Source organism: Amblyomma mixtum, chromosome 2 (genome assembly GCF_055824585.1).
Source record: "Amblyomma mixtum isolate Tamu chromosome 2, ASM5582458v1, whole genome shotgun sequence".
NCBI lineage: Eukaryota > Metazoa > Arthropoda > Arachnida > Ixodida > Ixodidae > Amblyomma > Amblyomma mixtum.
In genome coordinates this window covers 40,232,287-40,255,509 of record NC_143013.1, presented here as the reverse complement: position 1 = coordinate 40,255,509, position 23,223 = coordinate 40,232,287, and the positions used below count along the sequence as shown (strand labels likewise).

Below are 23,223 nucleotides of genomic sequence, written 5' to 3'. Positions count from 1 at the left end.
TTTATTCATCCACGCAACCATTAGGCCTTGCTTTGAACCGCTGATTAATGATTGATGCCTTTTCCTCTCATCATACTGATCTTAATATCAATTCAGTTGACTACAAAATTGGCAAATTTGTTTTTGAGGAAAGGAAATGGCTCAGTATCTGTCTCTGTATCTCAGTGAACACCTGAACCACTGTAAGGGAAGGGAGGAAAGTGGGAGTGAAAGAAGAAAAAGAGGTGCCGTAGTTACCTGCAGAATAATTTCGACCACCTAGGAATCTTAACGTGCACTGACATCCCACAGCACACAGGTGCCTTTTGTGTTCCACCTTTATTGAAACGCTGCCGCCGCAGTCGGGTACTCCCGGGTAATCTGGCTCGGTAGACGAGTTGGAGTACCCCGGTTCGAACCCGACCGCCGCGGCCTCATTTGCTTTTCTGGGCATAAGCATGAGACTTTGAAGGCACTTCCCAACCATATCTGTTGTGTGTGATGCAGATGACAGAGCAGCGAAAGCACAAGCAGCGCTTGGGACTCCTGGCTCACCCCAACTCAGTGCCCCTGGCTGCCGCCAGCCTGAGCATGCACTGACTTTCGCGTGGTTCATGTGAAAGTGCAACTCAGCACACAGAAGGTCACCACTGAGTGAGCCTGACTTGGCTTACTACACAAGGCATGCTTGCTATGTCACTGCCCCGGTGGTGATAGTGGGACTGGCAGAGCGAAACGGACCATGCGTCTTCCACTGGCGTGGTAGTGGCGTTTTGCAAGGGCCACAAGAGCTGCTCTACTCGCACTTGCACAGAGCGTCTGTGAAGGAAGGGGCCACTTGTCTTTCTCTCATGCCCTCTTCCGTGCACACAAGACACATGGGCTCTCTCTGTCTTTCAGCTGTCATTTCAAATCTCTTCTCATCGCCATCCCTGCAGAAATTGTGGCTCCCTCATCTCATGTCAACACTGGTACCTGCAGTGAAGTATGGAATGATCCAGTTTCCACTCGTCTAATGCGGGATTTTTTCCAACAATCTTGGTGAAAGGAAGAAATTTTCTCTCCTGGAGCAAGTAACAATTTCTGACTTCGACGTGTGCGAACATCTTGCCCCCTCTGGTCTGCGGACAAATTTTTAATTCTTGTTTTTATTGTTTTACTTAGCTGCAGACTTACTGCGTGCTGTCAAAATAGTGGTAGAATATGTTGCACACAACACATGTATCGGTACGAACTGTGGGTCTTGCTGCCATTATTGCATAATTCAGTATTTTCACTGTCTGTGACTGTGGCAAATTGTATTGTGTGGGTGTGAAGGGCAGGGCAGTGATGGTATTGAACAGGCCTCTTTTCTGCACAGTGCCCCTGGTGGTGGCCTAAGGTGCACCCAGTGAAGTTTGCTTACTTCACAGCATGTTCATCACCTTGCAATAGGAATCCCTCACTCAGCAAAGTGCAGCCGCAATATAATTTAAACCTTGTGTCACATGCTGCACTAAGCAAAGCAGAAGAGAACAACTACTTGGGGTCCAGTTTTGTTTGCATGGCTTAGCTTTTTTTTTTTTTTTTCCTTCTCTTCCTCTGAAAATCTGAGGAAGGCTTACTGCAGGCTGTTTGCTACTCTCTTCCTACAATCTCTACATGTAGGTGTTTATTTTTTCTGTTGATCTGTTGCATAGTTCTGTTTTTAGCCTGTTTTTTAGTGCATGTTTTAAGACTGTTACATCATTCTGTTTTATTTTGTCGGTAGGTGCTTTTTGATGCACACTCGTGCACAGACTTCTTAACAAATGCACGCACAAGTTTTTGTCATGAAGAAAAATCTTGCACATTAGCAATGACTTCTCATGCGATACTGCAATGACTGAGTGCTAGAAATGACATTACTGTCTAGAAGGTGCTACCCAAGTATTGGCAAGAGATATCCATGACGGCAGCTCATCAACTGTCGCATTGTTTTTTTCTTACGGAGCAAGTGCTTGCAGAAAGTGAATGCCTTTAATGGCACCACTGGCTCTTGCAAGTTTCTTAATTTTAACCATTGCCTGATCTGATGCCATTTATGGTGCTTTGTTGCCACTTACAGGCTTGGTTGCGTTTTTAAGCACTTAGCACTGTGAACATGCAAAACCTGTGCCACCAATGTCAGTAGTCTAAATTTTGCAAAGAATTGCAACATGTGTGTTTATAGACAAAAGTCGTTTTATTTTTTGGTAACGATGTGTCATAGAACTACATCTGATGCTGAAAGCACTGTGTGCCGGTCATTTGAAGCCAGAATTTCTCCTTCTCTGTGAACGAGTTTATTTCACGGTGCATGCATCTGAAAGAAGTGCTCTACTTTGTAAAACGTTCTTTCTCCCACTAGTCAGTGAAAATGAGAGAGATTGGTATTTATTGCAGCACACCGATCAAGAAAATACTTTCTTATTGTCTTTTACAAGTGTACAAAGTATCAATATATACATGTATGTAAATCTGTCTTCTTGCATGTTCCTTGCTTCCTCATCATATATGCCCACTGTAATGCAGGCAACTGAAACCATCTGCCCCTGCAGCTATTAAGCAGGGGAAGTTCAGTCGGCTCAACTGTACAGTTTGCCTCTGCTGTGTTGTTGCATACCTGAGTGTAATCTCAATCACTGCCTTGAGGATATGAAAAGTTCCGTAACAATTCACAGTCCAGTCAAGACTTACAGCTAGTGTGCCTGGCAGTACATCAAGAAATGAGTAAAAAGAGTAGAATTCATACCGTACCACCATAGCAAAATCATCTCTCATAAGGAATGATCTTGAGTCTTGCACTCACTTAGTATCAAGCAGCTGAAGGCCAGTAAAGAAAAACTGCAACACACGTAGCATGCTAGTCTTGGTTGTTCCCTTTACCAGCACTTCCTTGATGTCCTAGGATCCCTTCATGGCAACACAGATACGATCTAGAGCCTCGGACAAGCATCCAGAGAATTGTCTGGCATCCTTGTGTGGGCTGTAAGCGCTGACCAGGGCTCCCAGCTGGTCATCCACCATGCCGTAGCCAATGCCGTAGCCGTCGGGCACAACAGGAGCAAAGCCGCCGCCACTGAAAGCCACTCCATACAATGTTGATGTTGACAGAATGAACTGATTGGCCTTTTCAAAGCATGGGTCTGCATACATTTCGGGCAGGGTCCAGCCTTTCTCTTCAGCCAAGACTTTCAGGGCAAACAAGTGACGGTCAAAGCCCTGACCTGCATACAAACACAGGCACATCTTGGTCACATTGCACGAAAAAAAAAAGCCCACATATAATTGAACAGTAAATACGCAAGAATGCTTGCTTCTCAGCAGCTGCTGCACTGACTGCTGTAAAAAACAGCTTCAACCTGGTGGTCCACCATTCTATAGCCTACACACACCAGGTGCAACACCCTGCAGAGCACATTGTGGAACCTCTCTGGTACACACCCAGCAAGGAAGTACATTGGCATATATTTGAGCCGTCACTTTTTTCCTTGTTTTGAATCTGATTTGTGTGACGAAATATTAAGTTTATAATATCAATTTCAGTTCAAGTGCACACAAGACTTGGACAGGGCATTACAGTTTACAGCCTGCCTACATACAGTGGAACCTCGATTATACGTCCCCCGGTCATGCGACGACCCGCATTTTACGACGAATTTGTGCGGTCCCGGCAAAACCCCCATAGAGACAATGCATTAAAAACCTCGGTTATACGACGCAAATTTTAGAAGGACCCCGCTTCGTACGACGGCTGGCTCGTACCGTCCGTCAAAAAAGGCCGTCAGCAAACGCAGGCCGGGATGTACCATATTTTCGCGATTCTAAGCACCCCCCCTATTTTCGGAAAAAAATTTCTGAAAAAAAAAAAAAAACTGCATGCGAATCTAAGCACCCCCGTTTTTGCGCGGAAGAGAGCGTTGCCGAGGACGCCAAGTGCACTTGCTCTCTTTTTCGTCGAGCCTGTGCAGTCGGAGTCCCAAGGAGGCGCGGCCTGCGTGTTGTCGTTGCGATGAGAGAAGGATGAAAAGGAAAGCACACGGGCCCGCCTACTGGCATGAGCCAAGCCACCACCGCTGCCGAGGAGAGTTAAAAGATCAGAGGAAAGATAAAGAGAAAAGATAAGACGCGCGTCCCAGCAACAGATGCGTCTGCAGGAGCCGACGCTGATGAAAAAACAGATAAGCGGGCGAGGCCGCGCTCGCCCAAGCGAGGACAGCGGCGTCCACGGCGCTTTTTGTAATGGAAGTAATGGATGCTTGTGCCCCACGATAAAACTTCCGAAGTGGACAACGATGCAGAGGTTTGCGCTCCCATTCCTAGTTATGCGGAGGTGTTGCAGAGCGTCGACAACATCCGGCGCTTTGCTTGCGCGCGCGACGATGTTGGCGACCTACTGCCAGACGTGGCAGCCCTTGAAAGAAAGTTGATGTGCCGAGGTTGGGCAAAGGTGCAAAAAAAAAAAAAATTACCGATTTTTTTGCAAATTTGTTTCAAACAAATGCTGGGTTTTGTCTTTTTTAATCTGATTGGCGTACTTGCCGCGGGCTTGAAGCCGGTCAACAGTTTTCGGCGCAAGGCCGAGCGCCACTGGCCGCATTCTTTGATTTTCGATTATACGACACCCGGATTATACGACGGTTTCGCGCGGTCCCCTGAACGTCGTATAATCGAGGTTCCACTGTATAGCAAATTGGATTGAAGACCACTAATTCAGCCATTCCTGCTTGAACCTTGCCTCTTTTTTTTTTTTTTAGTGATAGTCTTAATAACTAACAGTTGTAGAGAGCTTAGAAGAGCATTACTGAAATATGTGCATTGAATGCACCATTTATGCACCACAAACATGAAACTTATGTTAAATCAATGGCTGGAACTCAATGTGAGCTAGAGTACACGTAATCAGCTAAATGTGGCTACCTGATTATAAGTATTTACGCTCCACGTTTCTACTGACGTTAAGGACATTAAACTTCATTGATACGTGAAACACAAAGGACAGCAATGCCGGAAAAGTGCAGCAATAAGCTAGCACTGTTCAAAGTGTAGAATAAATGCTTCGCAGCATTCACATTAAGTATGAGTTCTTGGAATGGACCTGGCAATTAATTTTTAAAAGCAGTGTTTTTTAAAATTCGTGGGCCAATCGATGTTCGCATAGCGACGGTATATGCCACTTCTAGAGGGCCCAACGCTGCCATTCATAGCTAGCATGACATTCCGACTATACTTCCTGTAGGAGGACTGTTGTTTGTTTTGTACCGTCTCCATGGCCGCCAGGCGTGATTGGACTGAAAAGGAAGGGGAACGATGCCCCTGCACTGCTGCCTGTACATCCTAAACATGAATACGCCAATAAGGGAGTAAGGTGTTCTCTAGCACACACCCTTTTATAAAAGCGAGTGCGCTTAGAGGACAGCCTACTCCCTTGTTACTCCTTCCTCTTTAGAATGCAGCTGGCACGTGTGTCGGCGACAAGTTGTTGCTGTCATTGCTGCCTTCAGTGCCGGTTTCTGCGCAGGGCATACCTCTAGACGTTGTGGCTTCTCGCAATGACAGCGGTGAAACGTATGCAAGCGGATGCAGCCACTGTACCGGGTGGCAATGTGTGATGTATTCAATGGGCGGGGTGCAGTGCCAACCTGGTTTTGTAATTTTTTTGGGTATGCCGACATGCAAAAGTTTAAGAGGAGGAGTGTCATTTTTAATTGCCAATATCTTCGGTGCTACTGCTGCTAGCTCCAAAATTCTTGCAGTCGGGTGACAAGTGATGGAATCCCTATCGGTCTTATTTACATAACCTTGGTAAATATCATTTCCTTGTCCCTTTAAACAAGCTGCATGTGCAGAGAGATGAACATTTGAAAGAGAATCATGCAACACTGACAATTTACGAATGACCTTCGTCACTGACAAAAAAAAATTTTGCAGAGACACTTAAGACTGCTTAGGTGTGAGAATGCAAAAGCATTACGTCCCTGGGTGCACTGACACACACACTCTCTCTCTCAAACACCCACACATGTGGACAGAGAGAGTGCGACCACGGACCCCCCCCACACACAAACACCCCTACAATCGCGGGTTCGATCCCGGCCGCGGCGGCTGGAATTTCTTTGGAGGAGAAATTCTAGAGGCCCGTGTACTGTGCGATGTCAGTGCACGTTAAAGAACCCCAGGTGGTCGAAATTTCCGGAGCCCTTCACTACGGCGTCTCTCATAGCCTCAGTCGCTTTGGGACGTTAAACCCCATAAAACCAAACCAAAACCAAACAAGGAATGGGTGCATCACAATTTTGATATGAAAATTGATTTTTGAGGAAAGGAAATGATGCAGTAACTGTCACAAGCTAGCGTCCAACTTGACTAGCATATGTAAGCTATGTGGAACCAGAATTCTTACGACACAGTTGTGTCACAATTTTGGTACAAAGGAGGTGCTCAATACAACCTTTGTTTGTATTAAAAATTTCACACAGGAATACATTTCTTCCATGTTAATAACCAACAGGTGAACTATGGTGCCCTGATCACTTAGGAAGGCAAAGTTTCAGCTATCTAAAAAACTTCCCTTTGTGCCTTGTTGCAAGAATTCTGATAAACATTTTCTTCTAAGAATATATCATTACCAGACAGCCTGCTAACATGTGTCATTAAGATTTAAGGAACTGAAAAAGCGGAAACAAGCCTCTTCTCGTACTTAGTTCTCCAATCTACTCACAGGAGCATGCAAACGCACCTTCCTGGAGCCCATAACCGCGCCGTTTTTCATTGACTAGACGATTAGAGAAGCAGTTGGGCCTTACCCATGGCAGCCTCCTTTGTAAGCAGGCCGTGAACTCGAGAGCATTCCTCCAGAAGTGGCCGAGCAAGACTCAGGTTTTTGTTCGAGCTGAGCAGCTCCACACAACGCTTTGTTGCCATTGTCGCAGGTCTCACCGTTTCTGTTCGTCCATGCTTAAAAGCAGATGTGCTGCAGGATTCGTATGTGGGTGCCGTGCCTCCATGTGCCAGGAAGTAGGCCAACTACATGAATTTTTGAGACATCAAGATGTGCACCACAAGTATTTGCCAGAAAGTATTTCTCAAGCATAACTGTCATTAAATAATGTCATCTATGCTCACAAACATCAGAACTGGTTTCAAGTCCCTACCAGATGCTCAAGAATGTTAAAAAAAATTACAAGTTATAGGATGCTTGCCAGATCTGGCTCAATTTAGAAAGAGCTCAACTGCTCCTAGTGATGAGTACCTGAAAAGAAAGCTGCATGACTGAATCTGGGCTCAGCTTGCTCTTCTTAATGAGGTCCCTGCTGAGGCCACTGTGCACCATAGCGGCCAGCTGAAGGCTGCCTGTTTGCTCTTCATAGTTTTGTTGGGCCTTCTGCGCTGCTTCTTTCACGCTGTCGCTCAAGAGGAAATCTGCGTGTGACAAGGGAAAGGCAGCAAGAAATCACTGCAGCAGTTTTCAGCAAAGCTTCAATGAGTACGACTAATGTAAATGGTGCTAATATACGTAAGGAAAGGACATTTTTTAGCTCAAAAACAATACGAAAGCAGCACTGTTTCATGTCATGTGCCGTGGCATTGAGTGCATGCTGTGAAAGAACCGAGCATTGATCTTTCCTGTGGCTTAATTTTGGATGCCAGTCCAACTCCTACACCTGTTGCAATGCTCTTCGCCACTGCCAACACCCCCAGCTTTCAATGAGCATAGGGCACAACGTTTATGCACAACTGACATGAAATGTAAGTTTCTGATTTCACAGAGTAGCTGCTGATTCAGAAATCATGGTGCGGAACCCCATCTGCTCCAGTGTATGACAAACAATCCATTGTTGTTTAGTACACCCAGCAGCAAATTCTATACTGATTTTGAAAGGCACCAAGTTTGCTATGACATCATTGGTACGCCACATAAAAATAGCTTGCAATCATGTTGGCTCACAGATTGCTGGTGTACCACCAACACATGTGACGTTTTAAGAAGAAAAATGAGATACAGCATGGTAAGATGACAGTGTTAATCTGCAGTCTTCCTTTTCAGTGGCTTCCATGCATGACTGCTGCCCCATGCTGTAATCCTACGTGCAGTGTGGCACCAGCACGGCAGACCATGTTCTTGTAAACAAAGAAAAAGACTGAGATGTGCTTTTTGCCACAAAACATGCACACAACCCTCGACACGAATGACCAGTAGCGCCTGCCGTCAGCCACTGAGAAGGTATAACTGGCGATGAACTGAGCCTCCCAGCTCATCACTAGCCATTAAGGGTGTAAATGACCCGAGGAAAACATTTGCGTGGACCTGCAATCACTACTCGGAAAGCAAACTGAAAGACAAGTTTACGCATAGGCAGACAGTCGGATGTGTACTACAGAAAAAGCAATTCCAGGAAAAGTGCTAAGACACAGTGCACAGTGTGCAAGAGCATTTGGCAAAGGAAAATGCTCTGAGGTACGCCACCTCAGCTACTCCACTGCAAGGACTCCATTGGCTGCACAGTGGCACAGAAAAATCTCGTAAAATTGGACTTGCTTATTTCAGACTTCTGCTTTATTTAAACTGATCCTTCTTTTCTGTCAACATCACATGTATTAAGGGAGCCTGACTGGACTCTTCCAGTTTGAACTCTGCATGATTAAAACAAATTTCATACCCCCTTTAAGTCTGAGCCATCAAAATTCAACTACAGTTTCTTTTCCACGGTCATGTGTTGTCGCATATGCATATGAAATAATGTAGCAGTGCACAGATGTAGAATAACAGCAGATCGAAAAAAAATGAAGACAAAACTGAAGGAACATACCCGACGAGGAACATACTTGGCTGCACTTTCAACTCACTTTTATTGGAAAATTCAACACTTCAATACATTCAGTGTTCCTGACATTTTTTTATGTTTGAAAGGGCTGATAACTATGTCGGCATGCCGTCAATGGCGTTCCATGAAAATTAAATAGCGTTTTTGGGCAACTGTGATTAACTTCTGTGTCACAAACACTGGATGTACCTGAGCATGAATTTTTCCAATGAAAAATTTACAGGTGATCATTCCGACTGATGCAGTGGGGTCTGCACTAGGAGTTCTTCCGTACCTCCACCTGCTCCTCTCAACTTCCTCCTTAGTCTTGCGGGGTTTTAACTGGGGAAATAAATACGTTCTCCTCCAATTAACCGTGGCTGACACATTTCAAACCGCTCGACCCCACCCCGTGGTCGCGAGCGCTACCGAGTGCATGCCGACCACGGCGCGCCTTGCTCTGAGGGAACTAAGGAGCGACACACTGGCTGACACAAACAAGGCATTTATTGCTGCAACAACAATAACGCCAGCTAGCAACAAAATACGCTGAGGAATCGAGGATGTCCGACTCACCAGCACGGTCATGAGTGAATGTTCGCCCACGTTAGGGCAAGGGGAAACTCCCAAGGCCGGACGAGCTGGCAGGAGCATGTTCCCACCATGAGGCCTCGCGCCCACTGGCGAAGAGCGGAGCTCGCATCAGTGCGTCCGTACACAGTGCAATCGCGAGCCAAAAAGGGCCGTCAACCCCTCCATGCACGTGCAGCAAACAAGCCATCCGTGGCGCTCGTGTCGCTGCGATGCCAGCGCCCTCCCTTGTTAGCTCGTGTCGCTGCGATGCCAGCGCCCTCCCTTGTTAGTTAAAGTAACTAACACGGCTAAGGAGGGTGCACTGTGGGGAAGCGAACCACAGGGGACGAGTAAAGCGCATCCCCACATCTCCCCAACCTTAAATAGACCCACGCGCCTGCAAGTACATGCTATGGAGGAGTCTCCTGGTATTCATGCACTTAAGGCAGGTCTTGCAGCGGAGGTCACGCTGACAGCGTCCACGCAGTCTTCCGCGGTATTCCGAAGGTGGCTTGAAGGTCTTCCCTGAGGTGACTCGCATGGCCCGTGGACTACGTGTCCACAGTCCTGCGAAGAGAAGGCTGGTTGAAAAGTGCAGGCCAGGATTCTGCAGTAGTCGCCAGGGTAACAGCAGCCGGAGGTGACTGCTGACTGGTATCGCAACGGCTGCCTCGGATGGAAATGCCAAACAGGATACAAGCAGTTCCGTTGCAGCAGGCAGCAGCAAGATGATGTGCACAGGACAGCAAGCGGGTGGCTCCACTGGGTGGCTCTACGAGCGCCAAAGATGGCGTGTTTGCTGAGCGCGCGCTCGCTGCCGTTTACGCGCGACACTCCGCTCTTCGGCGGCGGGATGAATGGCGAAGCCTAATGGGGGGGGGGGGGGGGGGGGGACATTTTCCCACAGCTCGTCCCATCCGGCCTCCCGAGTTTTCCCCTGCCCTAGTGTGGGCGTATGTTTGCTCGTAACCGTGCTGGTGAGTTGGACATCCTCGATTCCTCAGCGTATTTTGTTGTGAGCTGGCATTATTGTTGTTGTAGCAATAAATGCCATGTTTGTGTCAGCCAGAGTGTCATTCCTTTGTTCCCACAGAGCAAGGCCCACCGTGGTCGGCGTGCACGATCACGGGGTGGGGTCCGGCGGTGTTGAAGTGGGTCAGCCGCGCTTAAACGGGGAGAACGTATTTATCTCTCCTCTATTAAAACCCCATAAGTTCAACGAGACAGATTTCAGTGGAAAAAAAAAAAAAAAATTGAAAAACTGTTGGCGTTTCTCAGCATTTTCCATCAGTCAAGTCCCTCGTAATACTTCTTGCTGCAATTTTCAATTCTAACTAGGGTGCGCACAGGTCCTTGAAAGTAATAGATTTTTTTTTCTTAACCCTTGAAAGTCCTTGAAAACTGTTATTCAAAGATGGAAGTCACGAATTACAGTAAAAAAAAAAGCCGGCAAAACTCGTGGAAAATAGATTATTGTTTATTTTGTCAGCATGTATACTTCTACTTGACGTTTGAAAAATTCTTGGAAAATTCACAAGTTTGGTGGATGTGCGTTATGGCTGTCCACATTGAGGTGGTATAATCGTCCATTCAAAAAAGGTGCGGCCATATTGCCATCATCATCACTGACCATACGGCTTGTTTCGCATTCCATGTGTGTTGGCGTTTGACTAGACACGAAGAGTTCACATAGACAAGCTTTCAGATAGACAGCCGCATGTGAATGCAACAGTTCTGCAATGCGAAAGAATCCCTGGAATCCCCGGGGCTGATGCAGCTGTGCATGGAACCAAACCGAGCAAAGCCATTTCCTAACTCTGCTCCTATCAACTGCTACATGCCAGACGTTTGTATTTCAACAATGCTGTGCCCCAAGGTGGCATTACTGAAATACCTTTACTGCTCTTGGTCTCGGTGCTACTTCTCTGCATCACTTTGCATTCTTTTGTGCCTCAATTTTTGATACAGTTGAAGACTGTGTCACTTGAAAGTGCTAATAAAAGTGACATCTCAGTGTGCACCATAGATACGCGCATTAGACTAAATATACAGGCGCTTGCGCAATACAACACAAGATGGGCTAACTTACCAAGCCGCTGAACGTAAGGCTCAGGATTGATATTTGCAGATTGGCCTGGGTGAACACAAGGCCGTTCAGTGCTGTCCGTGTAGACTTCATTGAAATAACGCAGGACAGCAACGCCATCACCCCAAGAGTGCTCAAAATTAAGAGCCGCATGTCCCTCGGCTGTCAGAAGCAGCGAAAAGGACTTGTCAAACCACCTGAAATGATGCAAGGCAAACTGCTATAATGTCTTGGCTGGCTTTCAGTTTAGTTTTCCAAGTGTGAAAGAGGAAAAAAAAGCTGAATTGAGCAGACATACTCCTCTTTCATACTGTAAAATATTTTAAGTCTAACTCACTAAGTTCTCTACACTGTTGCTTCCACTTCTATAACTCCTGTTAAGTTTTACCTAGACACAATATGCAATAAGTTCTCGAGGGTAAGGAGTTATTCAAGTGTAAAGTCAGCTGGCAACTCATTCACACTATATTTAAAAGGGTTCTGCTGATACAGCAAACTCGTCCCTTAGGTTCACAGAAGGAACGGTAAAATGCAAGTCCATCAGCAAGGGAGGTTTAGTACAGCTTTGAAGAGCTGTTCACCAACAGGTAATAAATGCATCACATTCAGATCTCACTGTTCCTTCTGGATCTTTGCACCAAATCAGCACCAAAAACGCCCGGCTTAGCTTTTTAACAGGTCGTGCTGCAGACACCAAAAGCATCTCCAGCACATGTCAAGTGCTAGTGAATAAGTCATGCTACAGATGTGTACCAAGGGTAACTTTCCACTGCACGCAACTGTCTATTAACACAACCGTCTATTAAAGTTTTTGTACATTTGTTTCCAAGAAATACAAATATGAACACTGTTAGCAATACTGGCAATATTTATGTTTTTTCAAGAAAACTATGATTGTGCAGGTACAAAGGCTGTACGAGTGCAATGCTAATATGAAATGCTAGCAAGCACATGTGGTGATCTCGCTCAGCCTCAGGAAGGTATGAGAAGTTGGAAAAATACATTCAGAACCAATCTCAGTCTGGAATGTTGCAATGCACTCACTGAACATACCATAAAATGGACTTAGCTGCAAGCAGTATGATTAATAAATTTTCAATTCTCATGGAATGGTCAAGCTCTCGTGAAGGACCCACCTGTTGTGAATGGGGCCATGAAGAAAGTGATGCGCTATCTTTTCCTGTTCCGTGCCCTGGAACTCTTCACTATCCAACACGAGAACAAACAAGGCACTGTCTATGCTCCGCAGGGTGCTTTCGTTGTTAGCAGCCAGAAGGTCATCACGAGCGCGAGCCCAGTCGTCCCGAGGCCCCGCTGTCAGCGCTGACACGGGAACAGCAGGTGGGGGCCGTGTGTCAGTCATGATGCGGCACAGGCATGCTTGATAATGCTCGGGCGTAAACAGGTTGCCTGGAACAAATGGCAACTTGTAACTTGGGCTGTAAGGGAGACGAGCAAACTTGCGATTATTACTGTTCCTTGCCGGCGGAAAAAGAATAGAGCAGTGAACAAAAGGGCAGCATTCCTTCTTGCTTGAAGGCGACTACGAGCTAATATGCCTCTGAATGAAACATTGACGATAGGCGAGAGAAACGATTTGCTGCGAGGCAAAAGCTGTGGCAAGAGACACTCCATTAGATATGGAATGGATCTGGAGCATTAACAAGAAATCCTTAATAAATATGTGATGCATTCAGTAAGACATGCTAGGAGACTCTAGAATTTGTACATTACTACTGTACACTGCAGTTTTAAAATTGCCTGTATTGAGTGTTATAACTGGTGCAGAGATCATTGCATACATCACTTGCAGAGGTCTTTACCCAATGATAACTATGCTCCAGTCATGAGAAGTGATGAGAGCAGAAACATTACCAATTACTTTGCAAAGTACTGACAGCATGACAACATGTGATGATGTTGCTGCAAAAATATCTATCTTATCACTGTTTAGTGTTTGTTGGTGGCCGGTGTATGGCTACACCAGAATACTGGTATACACTACTGCAGCAGGACTGTGGTCTCTTTTAGGAAGAACACATCTGCACAATGTGCTGCACTCACCCTTGTCATCTAAAACTTGCACACTGTAGAAATGGCCATTGCGGATCACCACTATGTGCTTGGAGTCTGGAAAAACTTGAAGTTTGTCACGCCCAATCTGTGGTATGCGTGTGCTTGCGAAGAGGTTGCGAAATTGGCTCATGTCGAGGGGATAAGCCTTCCAGACCAAGGCACTCACATACCATGCAAGGGCTTCTGGTAACATTCTGCAAGCGTGCAAGTCATTCAATGAATGATAAGCTTTCAACTGAATGTTTGTCTTTTATACTATGCTTACCTTTACCCAAAGACTTCAGTCTTTGGGTAAAACATAGACAAACCATTAGCAAACCCCTTCAACACTTCGTGCTGCAAGGTTTTTTTGCAGTCTTTTTCAGTAGCTGTGGCATTTTCAATTTCTGCCTTATTTATTGTTCTTCTTCTTCGTCATCATCATCATCAGCCTGACTACGCCCACTGCAGGAAAAAGCCTCTCCCATGTCTCTCCAATTAACCCTGTCCTTTGCTAGTTGCGGCCACCGTATCCCCGCAAACTTCTTAATCTCATCCACCCACCTAACTTTCTGCCACCCCCTGCTACGTTTGCCTTCTCTTGGAATCTGCTCCGTTACCCTTAAGGACCACCTTGCCTTCGCATTACATGCCCTGCCAAAACCCATTTCTTCCTCTTCATTTCGACTAGGATGTCATTAACCCACATTTGTTCCCTTACCCACTCTGCCCACTTCCGATCTCTTACCGTTGCACCTATCATTTTTCTTTCCATAGCTCGCTGTGTTGGCCTTAACTTGAGATGAACCCTCTTTGTTAGCCTCCATGTTTCTGCCCCATAGGTGAGTACCGGTAAGATACAGATGTTGTAGACTTTCCTCATGAGGGATATTGGCAAACTGCAATTCATGATCTGAGAGAGCCTGCCATATGCACTCCCCCCAATCTTATTCTTCTAGTTATTTCCCTCTCATAATTCGGATCAGCGGTCACTACCTGCCCTAAGTAGACATATTCTCTTACTACTTCCAGCACCTTGCTACCGATTGCGAACTGCTGTTCCCTTGCTAGACTGCTGAACATTACTTTGGTTTTCTGCATGTTAATTTTCACCACAGCGGGTCATGTTCAAAAAGGCTCTGGTAAGTGGTTTGGAGCACCTTTATTCGAAATCAGCATCCAGCTGTGGAAACAACTATTTTTAAATATTAACCGGTATAAAGGTGGTGCTGACAGACTATGAAACCAGCATTAAAGCAGATAATGCACAGTCTCTCCTCCAGCTGTCTCTTTTGCTGTCTGCAAGAAGTGGAATGCAACTTAAGATCAGCCCATCTCTGTTCCAACTTACTTAGCCATCCACCAGGGTAGCTGGAACAATGACAAAAAAATGCTCAGATTATAAAGGTACACCGGAAGCACTCCTGTCACCCTGAGCCACTTGCTCTGTCTGCCAATGAGCCCCATTTCTGGTGGTTTATATTGCATAGCTAGCGGCAACCTGGGCTAGTTGGTTCATTTGCATCAACGGAAGGGCAGCGCAACAGAGGACAAAGGAACAGACAACACAAGCACTGCCAAGTGAGCTCTTTTTCTTCCTCTCGTCGGTATATATTGCAGTCACTAATAAACAGATTCAGTGAGGCAGTAGTGAGAACCTGTGTCGTCCGCCCCTTAGTCCTGGCCTGTTGTGCTGCTTTTCCGTTGATACCCTTCTCCCGACTGAGGAAAGCATTGTACTTGATGGTGCGCCTGTATGCCGCTGTATCGCTTTTCTTGGGGTCCAGGTGGTACACCATGGGCTCCAACTGGCTGCTTTGCAGGGACCGGAAGAAACGCAGCGATGATATCACCATGTTGCTGGCACGGACAAGCTGTGTAGAAACACATAGCACGGTGTCTACACTGGTGAAAATGCCATGATGATAATAAGATGGTAAAGATTACATTAATGCGCCATTCATTTGAATAAGTATAGTACCTTTGAATAATTTGAAGACGAAACGAAATTCATGTGTTAAAAAAACTAAAGTTAGCGTATGATAATGGATAACTTTTTGCAAGAAATATTTGAGCAATAAAATTCAGCTCCAACTGAATTATACAAAACAGCATAGATTTACAAAAAGAACCGACTTATTCTTCTCACAGTACAGCTACTCTGGAGCTGCTACCTATCCTACTAATGCTGCAATAAGAGTGCATTTGATCGAATAGCGAAGACGAAATTGCTGCTGGACACCAAGTGGGTCTCACTGTAATGCTTATGCATCTCAGCTTTAATGGCACTGAGTGATAAGTTATAATGAGCTGTCAACAGCCATAAGGAAATCAACCAAAGCTATGACCATTATCAGCATCATGGTAACCTTCTAGAACAACTCAGACGCACGGTTAGTAGTTACTAGCACTGCAAATTATAGCAGAAACTCAAGCTTCTACAAAGCAAATGTTCTGATTTCAAGATATTATCAGTGGGCTGCAGGTACACCTGTAATCCACCACATCATCGTTGTCGGATAAAAACAAAATCCTCTTAAATCCAGACCGCCAATTGCTTGATATTTGCTAAAAATTGACAAAAAAAATAATGCTAGCAGCTATACTACAGTACAGATAACAAAGAGCTTCCTTCTCAACAACTTTGTCTTCCAACTATGTTCTGAAATATTAAATGGCAGATCACCTAACTTCTGGAAATGTAATGTGCATTCTGCTGGTAATTAAGCACGCTGTTAATTAAAAAAAAAAAGGATGAAAGCTAATGCTTTAGAAAAGGGGAGTAGAAGAACCATGCAAGAAAGCATGGGATTCTCACAAAGAGAGACTAAATGTTGTCACCTGATCCATATATGCTGGCCGCTTGTCATCCTTCCACGACAAAAATGGGTTGAAATTGAGTGGCAATGGTTTACGAGAAGTTAGATACATGTCAAACCAAGGGCCTGAGGAAGAAAAATAGACAAGCTTAGACAATGCACCACTACTCAGATTTAAGACTACAAATGCATGATCAGTCAATACAGTACAGCACACCTGTAATGAAGATGGTAGTAATGATTGATGCATTCACTGTTTCCAAGAAAGAGGTGAACAATATAACAAAAATAAATGTTGAAAGAAAAATAATAGTACAAGGTTTTCTTTATGCAAGGCACATACTTGATAACTGCGGTTTCTAGCCTGTTCAAAGCAGGCAAGTGATCACTGGTGACGGTTCTACTGCAGACCAATTGCTTCACGCATGTGCTTGAAGGGAAACTGAAGCGGTATTAGAATTTCACGAGCTTAAAGGAGTGAAATGTGTGAAAGTTGCAGATAAAGCATACCACGTGTTTTTGCGCTAGCGTTTAAAATGACTATGTATTTGCTTGATAAAGTTGCAGCGGCGTTCCGGCTATCTGCAGTACACAGTGGCAGGTAGGGAGGCCGGTGATAAAGTCATCGACAGCAGCGGTACATTTCCTATGCAGAAATGCATGCTCGGAGAAAAAAAAACAATGCTGCCGAAGATTAAGACCGTGAAGCATTATTTGGCAGCATCAAACGACACAAAACAGTATGTGGGTGAAGGCAGAGGAAATCTTAAATGTCACAAACAATGACAGTCACCGTCTAGTTTTTCTGCACTCCTCTGATGCTTTGAAGAGAAGCCTGAAGACTGTTGCGGTTTCAATTGGAGATTACATCATCACTTAATGTTGATGCATAAGAACCTAGCATGCTTAGCCTACAAGCTTCATACATTCAAATGTATGTGCCAAACTATGTGCATTTAGTATTTCAAGAGTCAAAAAAAAAAAAAAACAGATGAAACATTGCACTTATCGTGAAATCAGTAATGGTCTATTGGTTTATTGGGGTTTAACGTCCCGAAGCAACTCGGGCTACGAGGGATATCGCAGTGAAGGGCTCCGGAAATTTCGACCACCTGGGGTTCTTTTAACGTGCACTGACATCGTACAGTACAACGAGCCTATAGAATTTCGCCTTCATTGAAATCAATAAAGGACTAAAGAGGAAAACAAGCTCACATGGAGGTGAATATCCCTACCCAGCAAGTAATGAGTTTGTGCATTCATGCTGATGAGTCGGTTCTCCTTGGCCTGTGAACCTCCGACAAGGCATAGGCCGTGTATACATGCATATTAGCTCGTGTAGTCACCGTGTGTCGTAGATCTTCCATATCGTAACAGCATTTAGACAAGAAAACAAGATGATACAGAAAGGGTGACTCTGCATAGAACAAGGGGCTCACTGAGAAGCAGTACCACTGGTTCTAATGCTATTGGTAACTCTGGCTGTTTGGCTTGAATGAAGCATCTGAGGGAGCAAGACAGTGACCAGAGTGAATGGAAAATAAGGGCAGAACAGAGGCACGGCCCTGGCCAAAAGTGTTCGGCCAGATGGTTTCCTTCCGAGCCTTGTAGTGGAACACTTACAGTACCCATAAAGGCCAAAAGGTTTCGATATGTGAGCCCAAGGGTTTATCTCATCTCAGAAATTTTGAGCCTGAGGGGTGCCATAAGTGGTCCACTACATGGCTGAAAAGCAAACATTGTCACCTGAAGAAATAAGCATGCACCTATGGTCCCTGCATTTCCTTGTCACTCAGTTTCCTTCTAGCACCTAGCAGGTCATGTCAATTCTTACATATTTGCGATGCTTAAAGTCAGAAGGTATCAAAGGGTCTCGGGCTTCCACCTAGTATTGACAAGGAATTTGAGACCCCCCCCCCCCCGTGCTAGAATGTAGAAAGTGCATAAATCTGAAGCAGGCAACCAGTGCGAAAGCACTATTAGCCTCCTACTCCGCAAAACCTGCATGTGGACATGAAGCCTCTGAGATAGACAGGAAAGGAAAAGCGCATAACTGCCTCTCTGGGTCAGTAGACACCTCAATCGAGCTTTGAGCTATGTGGCGGTATTGACAGAGCTGTACGCTGCATGTGTTGGCATTGACAACGTTAAGGCACAAAATGCGGCACTGGAGCAATAGGCTGCCAATGTTCATTGGGTTCATTAGCATTGGCACTGACAGCGTTGTAGACTGCTGATGTTGAGGAAAGGATAGGCACATAACTTCCTCCCTGCTCAGTCGTGCTTTGAGATACCTGGCAGTGGTGTCCACCTGCAAACAACTGTGCTTTTCCCCAATAATATGTGCTTAGCAATGCTAAACCACCAGCCATTTTTTTATTTTTCTTTATTTTTATTCCTCTTTATTGGTGTGCAGAACATTTCTTCTCTATTGTTTCAGAAATTTCATTGCAATTTTTAGTAAGAATTGTAAACAGGTTTTCTAAAACCAGAGAAGGAGAAAAATAAAAAGTTTTCCCTCTCTACCTGAGCTCTAATCACTGGAGACCCCTTTTTGATGGAGCCACACTTTAACCTATGCATGTTAGCCCACTGTCTGGATTTGCAATCAGCATAGAGTCCCATGGTCACCTTACAGTGAAAATTTTTGATGAATTGAAACAAAAAATAGAAATTCTCTCGGCAAAGAAACTACCTGATTGCCTGCACATGAGAAGAAGAAAGAACCAGACCCCTTCATTTGCCAGGTGCACCTCATAAATCAGGGAACACAATTTCATTCAATAATTCCTGCACTTCAACGGGTTTGTGACTCTGCAAAGGCTCATTCCATTTTAAACATGCTTACATTGCTGCATGCAAGGTATGATTGTCATAAAGTGATCTATACTAACAGATCATATGACGTAGATGGGATCGTTACATGCGACCTCGAATTAAGTTGCAGAGCCCACATTTAACAATGAACTCACAGAAAGCAGACAAGCCAGGCCTTCTACAAATGCATTTTTAAGGGAATCAAGTATGCAATAAACTGCAATCTTGAATGCAAGTAATTAACTGAAAAATTAAAATCATGTGCATTTAACAACAGGATAATGCACTGCACAACAACAATGGATTATGAAAATGAGGCATTTTCATATTTATAACCATAATTTAGTGATGCTGAGAGCATGGGCCATTCACAGACCTGAAATGTAGCTGGTGTGCTTGTTTGCCTTGTCCTTTTTTCTCAGCAGCTGGTCCAGTTCTGACAAAAGTGAATACAGCACTTGACATGACGGCACACAATTTAGAAACTTCACAGACAGCAGAGACTATTAAAATCCACTAGTAGTAGCAAGAACAAAGCAAACAACTAAAAGGAAGTGGGAGCCAAAAGCAATGAACAAGGCATCACATCTGCCAGATGCTGGAGGCGAGTACGTGCAAAGGAAGATGACCACACGACAGATGAAGCAAGATAACTACTTGTTCCATTCAGCTCGCCTTGAGGTCACTTTCTTTTGCGGTTCCTTTTCTGTTGCATATTTACGAATAAACTAGTTCAGCAGTAGGTTCTACGGATCTTAGAGCTTTAAAAGCTGCACAAGAAAACCATGCTGAAAACAGTTTCAGCTTTGGAGAGGAAGCGAAAGATTGGAGAGAAAGAAATCTAACTTTTGTAAAAAGTTTAGCTCAAAAACACATGATCCTTTGGTGATGATTTAATTTGGTTTTCTATACTGCCTGTAGTCCTAAGTGGAAAAAAATGAGGACAAAGCTAAAGGCTTCAAGCAAGACAAAATTTTCCCTGTCAACATAGCTTTGGCAAGTGCTATCACACACAAACATTGATGCATATACACAATACAATATACTAAAGGTAGCTGTTACAGTATGAAGCAATGTGCTACATAAAGCACCCAATGGCTTCCGGCATCAACCAGTTTACAGCAGTGAATGCCTTGCTTACTGGGACAACATCAAAATGAATGTGTGCAGATGTGTGGCCCCCAGCCTAGACAATACAATTTCACTTCAGTCATGGCAAGACCCATCACTTCAAACACAAGGTGTAAGAAGTGATGCACTATGTGCACTATGTGCACATTCAACATTCTTTTTCATGCTGCTCACTAGCTCTGGTCAGAATGTGATTAATGGAATAGGTCCGTGAAGCACTTTTCAAATGTTTCCTAGTCACTTCACACGCGAAGAGCACAGTCTATAAATCATGCAATGGTGCCCCAGCTCAGCTCGCGGTACACCAAGTACTTTACACTGTGAGGACAACCTCTACTTTTTTTTTTCAAGAGAAGCAACAGCAGCTTTTATCCAGGCTCAGGAAGTGTTCCAGTCGTACTCCAGGTGAAAAGAAGCTCACATATTCAGCTGGATTATTGAACTGGTACCCATACTTTCCCAGCTGGATACCTTCGATTCCAGCTGGAGCAGTTCCTGCGTCCAGTTGGAAAATTTACATTTCCAGTTGGCTCCACTGGAAAATGTCACACCAGCAGGAAATTCAACTTGAGTGCTTCTCTAGCTGGAATGGGTACCCCTGACTAAGTCTGCTTAGTCACCATTTTCATCTGCGATGCAAAGTGACTGGGAATTTTAAAAGTAATTCCTGGTATCCAGCATTTGTGGTGTTCACAGTTAACCGTCATGGGCCAGGTCACGCTCACTTCCAGCAAGAAATCGATCCTGAAGTGAACCGATCGTTCACTAATTTGCTTTCATGGGTAACGAATGTATGATAAGGTATATACATTTCATATTATTGAATTAAGATAAACGTACACAAATGAGAACATGCACGCCTATAACATTGCAAATCCATGCTGACCTGAACCTTCCTTATTTTTGAAAGCATTGACAAGGACGTTAGTTTTCTCCAGTTCTTTCCCAGAAACCAGAGGTTCCAGTGCCCGCAGGTACCGCTCACAAGTCTTTTCCAATTTTGGAATTGGCAGTCGTGGAAGGCTTTTCTGGAAATGCATGGTGGGCAAAACGCTGCGTTCCAGAAACTGGTAGTCATCAGATGAGTGGTCCACTGACCTGAAACCGCGCCAAACACGTATAAATATGAATGCCGCAATTAAGTTCGATATATATATATAAGTTGGCATATATCAAAAACAGCATGAACAGAACATTTAGCACGTGTGGCGTGCCTGTGTTAAGAGGTGCCGCACTACCGTAGTCACGCAACAACTAAACCAATGACAACACAAATCCAACGATACAAGTGACCAAATCGCCACCCGTACGCAACCGTTTCGCGATTAATTACGATAAACAAGAATTGTGTACCCACCCAGATGCAGTGCCAGATGCTGAGCGTTGGCATATCGGTGACCGATGTATTTTCTCTTGCAAGCACACAGAGGCTGGCGGCACAACCCTCTTGCACAATGTCAAGTTTCGGACTTGGAATGTGCGGCTGTAAACATCTGATGCTCCTCGAAACTGACAAGCTCTTAGCGTTGCTGCCATGTTTTTGTCATTCACTGTAACGAAAGCGCGCCTAAAAGGTTTGCACGCCCTGTACAGACGAATGATTAACTGCTACAGAGCTTACAACACGCCCGAGCAACTTTCTAACGGAAGTTTCCCGGTCCAAGCCGTGAAGGTTGAACGTTGGACAGCTGAGAAGCCACCAAGCAGCTACACGTGATCACATGCGTCGCGTTCAAGCATAAGAGCGCCAAACACGCGCACTTTTGATAACATGAATGTGAAAGAGTCTATTTGTGACAGAAATGCACTGAACGAATGGTCCAACCAGTCCAACTGAGGGGGCCTAGCTCAAACCCAGATTCTTGCTTGTTCTCTTCCCGCGGCTAGCAGCATGGCTAGTTTCGCTTCAACGATCGGCTCAGTTCTGGAGGTTGAAGACATGATCGTATCAATCCAAGCCAAGCATTGTTTCTTTTGCCGTGGTCGTGCAGCACGAACGCACGTGTTTAATTCAATGTGACAGTGTCGCTACGACGGTGAGACAAGTGAAGAATATCATGTCATAACCGGCTGATCAGTGACATGGCCAACAGGTTCAACGACATGAGTGAATGCGTGCTTTCTAATTATGACCTCGCCAGTGCTGTGTCGCTTCTATGTGAACGCATAGGGAAACCATGCCGCGGCTTACATCAATGGCTATGCAAGGAGGTAAGCTGAAGTGGAAATGAACTCGCGCTCTTAATATTGCATGGATCATCAAGGAAAAAAAAACAAAAAAACTCCCGACCCTTAAAAGGTATTCAGAATGGGCTGCGACGGACCTGGTTCTCGTCTTTGTCATCGTTGATGCTCGTGTCGAAATGAGCGGCTTCTTAACGTGATCCTTAGTAAACTACCTATGAAACGCGAAGCGATGGTATCGTATTAGCGTTGCCTGAGCCAAAGTTGGTCTCGTAAGGACGCGTTTAGAAATGCTCTGTTGAGGTCGGGCCTGCCATCACGACGCGTTAAAAGCTACGAGGTCCTTTGACGAGCTGAGAGTTTCGTTTTCAGATCACATTTTTTGGTATTGCATCATCGTGCACTTTCTCATTGTCAACCGCCGTCAATCATCGCACCTGCTGCTTCTCGCTCCACGAGGTCACGTGTTGGCAGTGTATTTGCTTGCTGTCTGCTGTATCGTTGTCACGCCAGATCATCGTGCATCGGCTTCGTCGGCTCGGCACGTGCGCATGACAGCGCGTGCACCTCTTTCTCTCCTTCGGCTACCGTTTAAAAGCGCTGGCCGGTTCCAATAAACGTAGGGGGGGTATCTGTTGTTGCAGCCAGCGTCTTCGCTTCGGCGGACGCGTTTGTTGAGACGCGCGTCTCTTCTTTTACTCTTTCATGCTCTTTCCTCTTATCCTCTATCTGGCCGTGGCAGCAGGCCCGCGCACTTTCCTTTTCATCCTTCTCT

The 23,223-nt window shown here is 45.1% G+C and overlaps 3 protein-coding genes across 14 annotated transcripts in view; 2 read left to right on the top strand and 1 right to left on the bottom strand.

Moving 5' to 3' along the window:
- Itpr (Inositol 1,4,5,-trisphosphate receptor) overlaps positions 1–2,460 on the top strand; it is a 78,260-nt gene extending 75,800 nt beyond the window's left edge. For all 7 annotated transcript variants that reach the window (XM_089571251.1, XM_089571254.1, XM_089571252.1 and 4 more), the window contains one exon: positions 487–2,460. In XM_089571251.1, the coding sequence (XP_089427377.1) occupies positions 487–579 (93 nt within the window). In that variant the 3' untranslated portion in view covers positions 580–2,460. The remainder of the gene's footprint in view (positions 1–486) is intronic.
- Positions 2,160–23,043, bottom strand: CPT2 (Carnitine palmitoyltransferase 2). 3 transcript variants are annotated; one of them, XM_089571258.1, is made up of 12 exons: positions 22,886–23,043; positions 21,622–21,814; positions 21,151–21,362; positions 19,510–19,569; positions 16,339–16,442; positions 15,238–15,371; positions 13,507–13,712; positions 12,579–12,852; positions 11,446–11,639; positions 7,232–7,401; positions 6,786–7,005; positions 2,160–3,206 (listed from the first exon to the last, which is right to left on the bottom strand). In XM_089571258.1, exons 2-12 carry the CDS (start codon positions 21,798–21,800, stop codon positions 2,884–2,886), a joined length of 2,076 nt encoding a protein of 691 aa, XP_089427384.1. In that variant the 5' UTR covers positions 21,801–21,814; positions 22,886–23,043; the 3' UTR covers positions 2,160–2,883. The 3 variants fall into 3 exon arrangements, with proteins under 3 accessions (XP_089427384.1, XP_089427385.1, XP_089427383.1); XM_089571259.1 differs by lacking the exon at positions 22,886–23,043 and adding an exon at positions 22,589–22,854; XM_089571257.1 differs by lacking the exon at positions 22,886–23,043 and having other exon boundaries at positions 21,622–22,548.
- The window catches only part of LOC149359076 (midasin), a 147,938-nt gene continuing 146,935 nt past the window's right edge, over positions 22,221–23,223 (top strand). For 2 of the 4 annotated variants that reach the window (XM_089571243.1, XM_089571242.1), the window contains exon 1: positions 22,221–22,475. In XM_089571243.1, the coding sequence (XP_089427369.1) occupies positions 22,347–22,475 (129 nt within the window). In that variant the 5' untranslated portion in view covers positions 22,221–22,346. The remainder of the gene's footprint in view (positions 22,476–23,223) is intronic. The other 2 variants (XM_089571245.1, XM_089571244.1) reach the window with 1 other exon arrangement.

What these genes read in the sequence shown, in the direction of transcription:
- CPT2 (XM_089571258.1), bottom strand. Translation starts at nt 21,800, where the DNA reads ATGGCAGCAACGCTAAGAGCTTGTCAGTTTCGAGGAGCATCAGATGTT. An exon ending in GCATCTGGCACTGCATCTGG is followed by an intron (nt 21,363 to 21,621) that starts GTGGGTACACAA and finishes GCGCGGTTTCAG; the next exon opens with GTCAGTGGACCACTCATCTG. An exon ending in GGCCAGCATATATGGATCAG is followed by an intron (nt 15,372 to 16,338) that starts GTGACAACATTT and finishes GTTTCTACACAG; the next exon opens with CTTGTCCGTGCCAGCAACAT.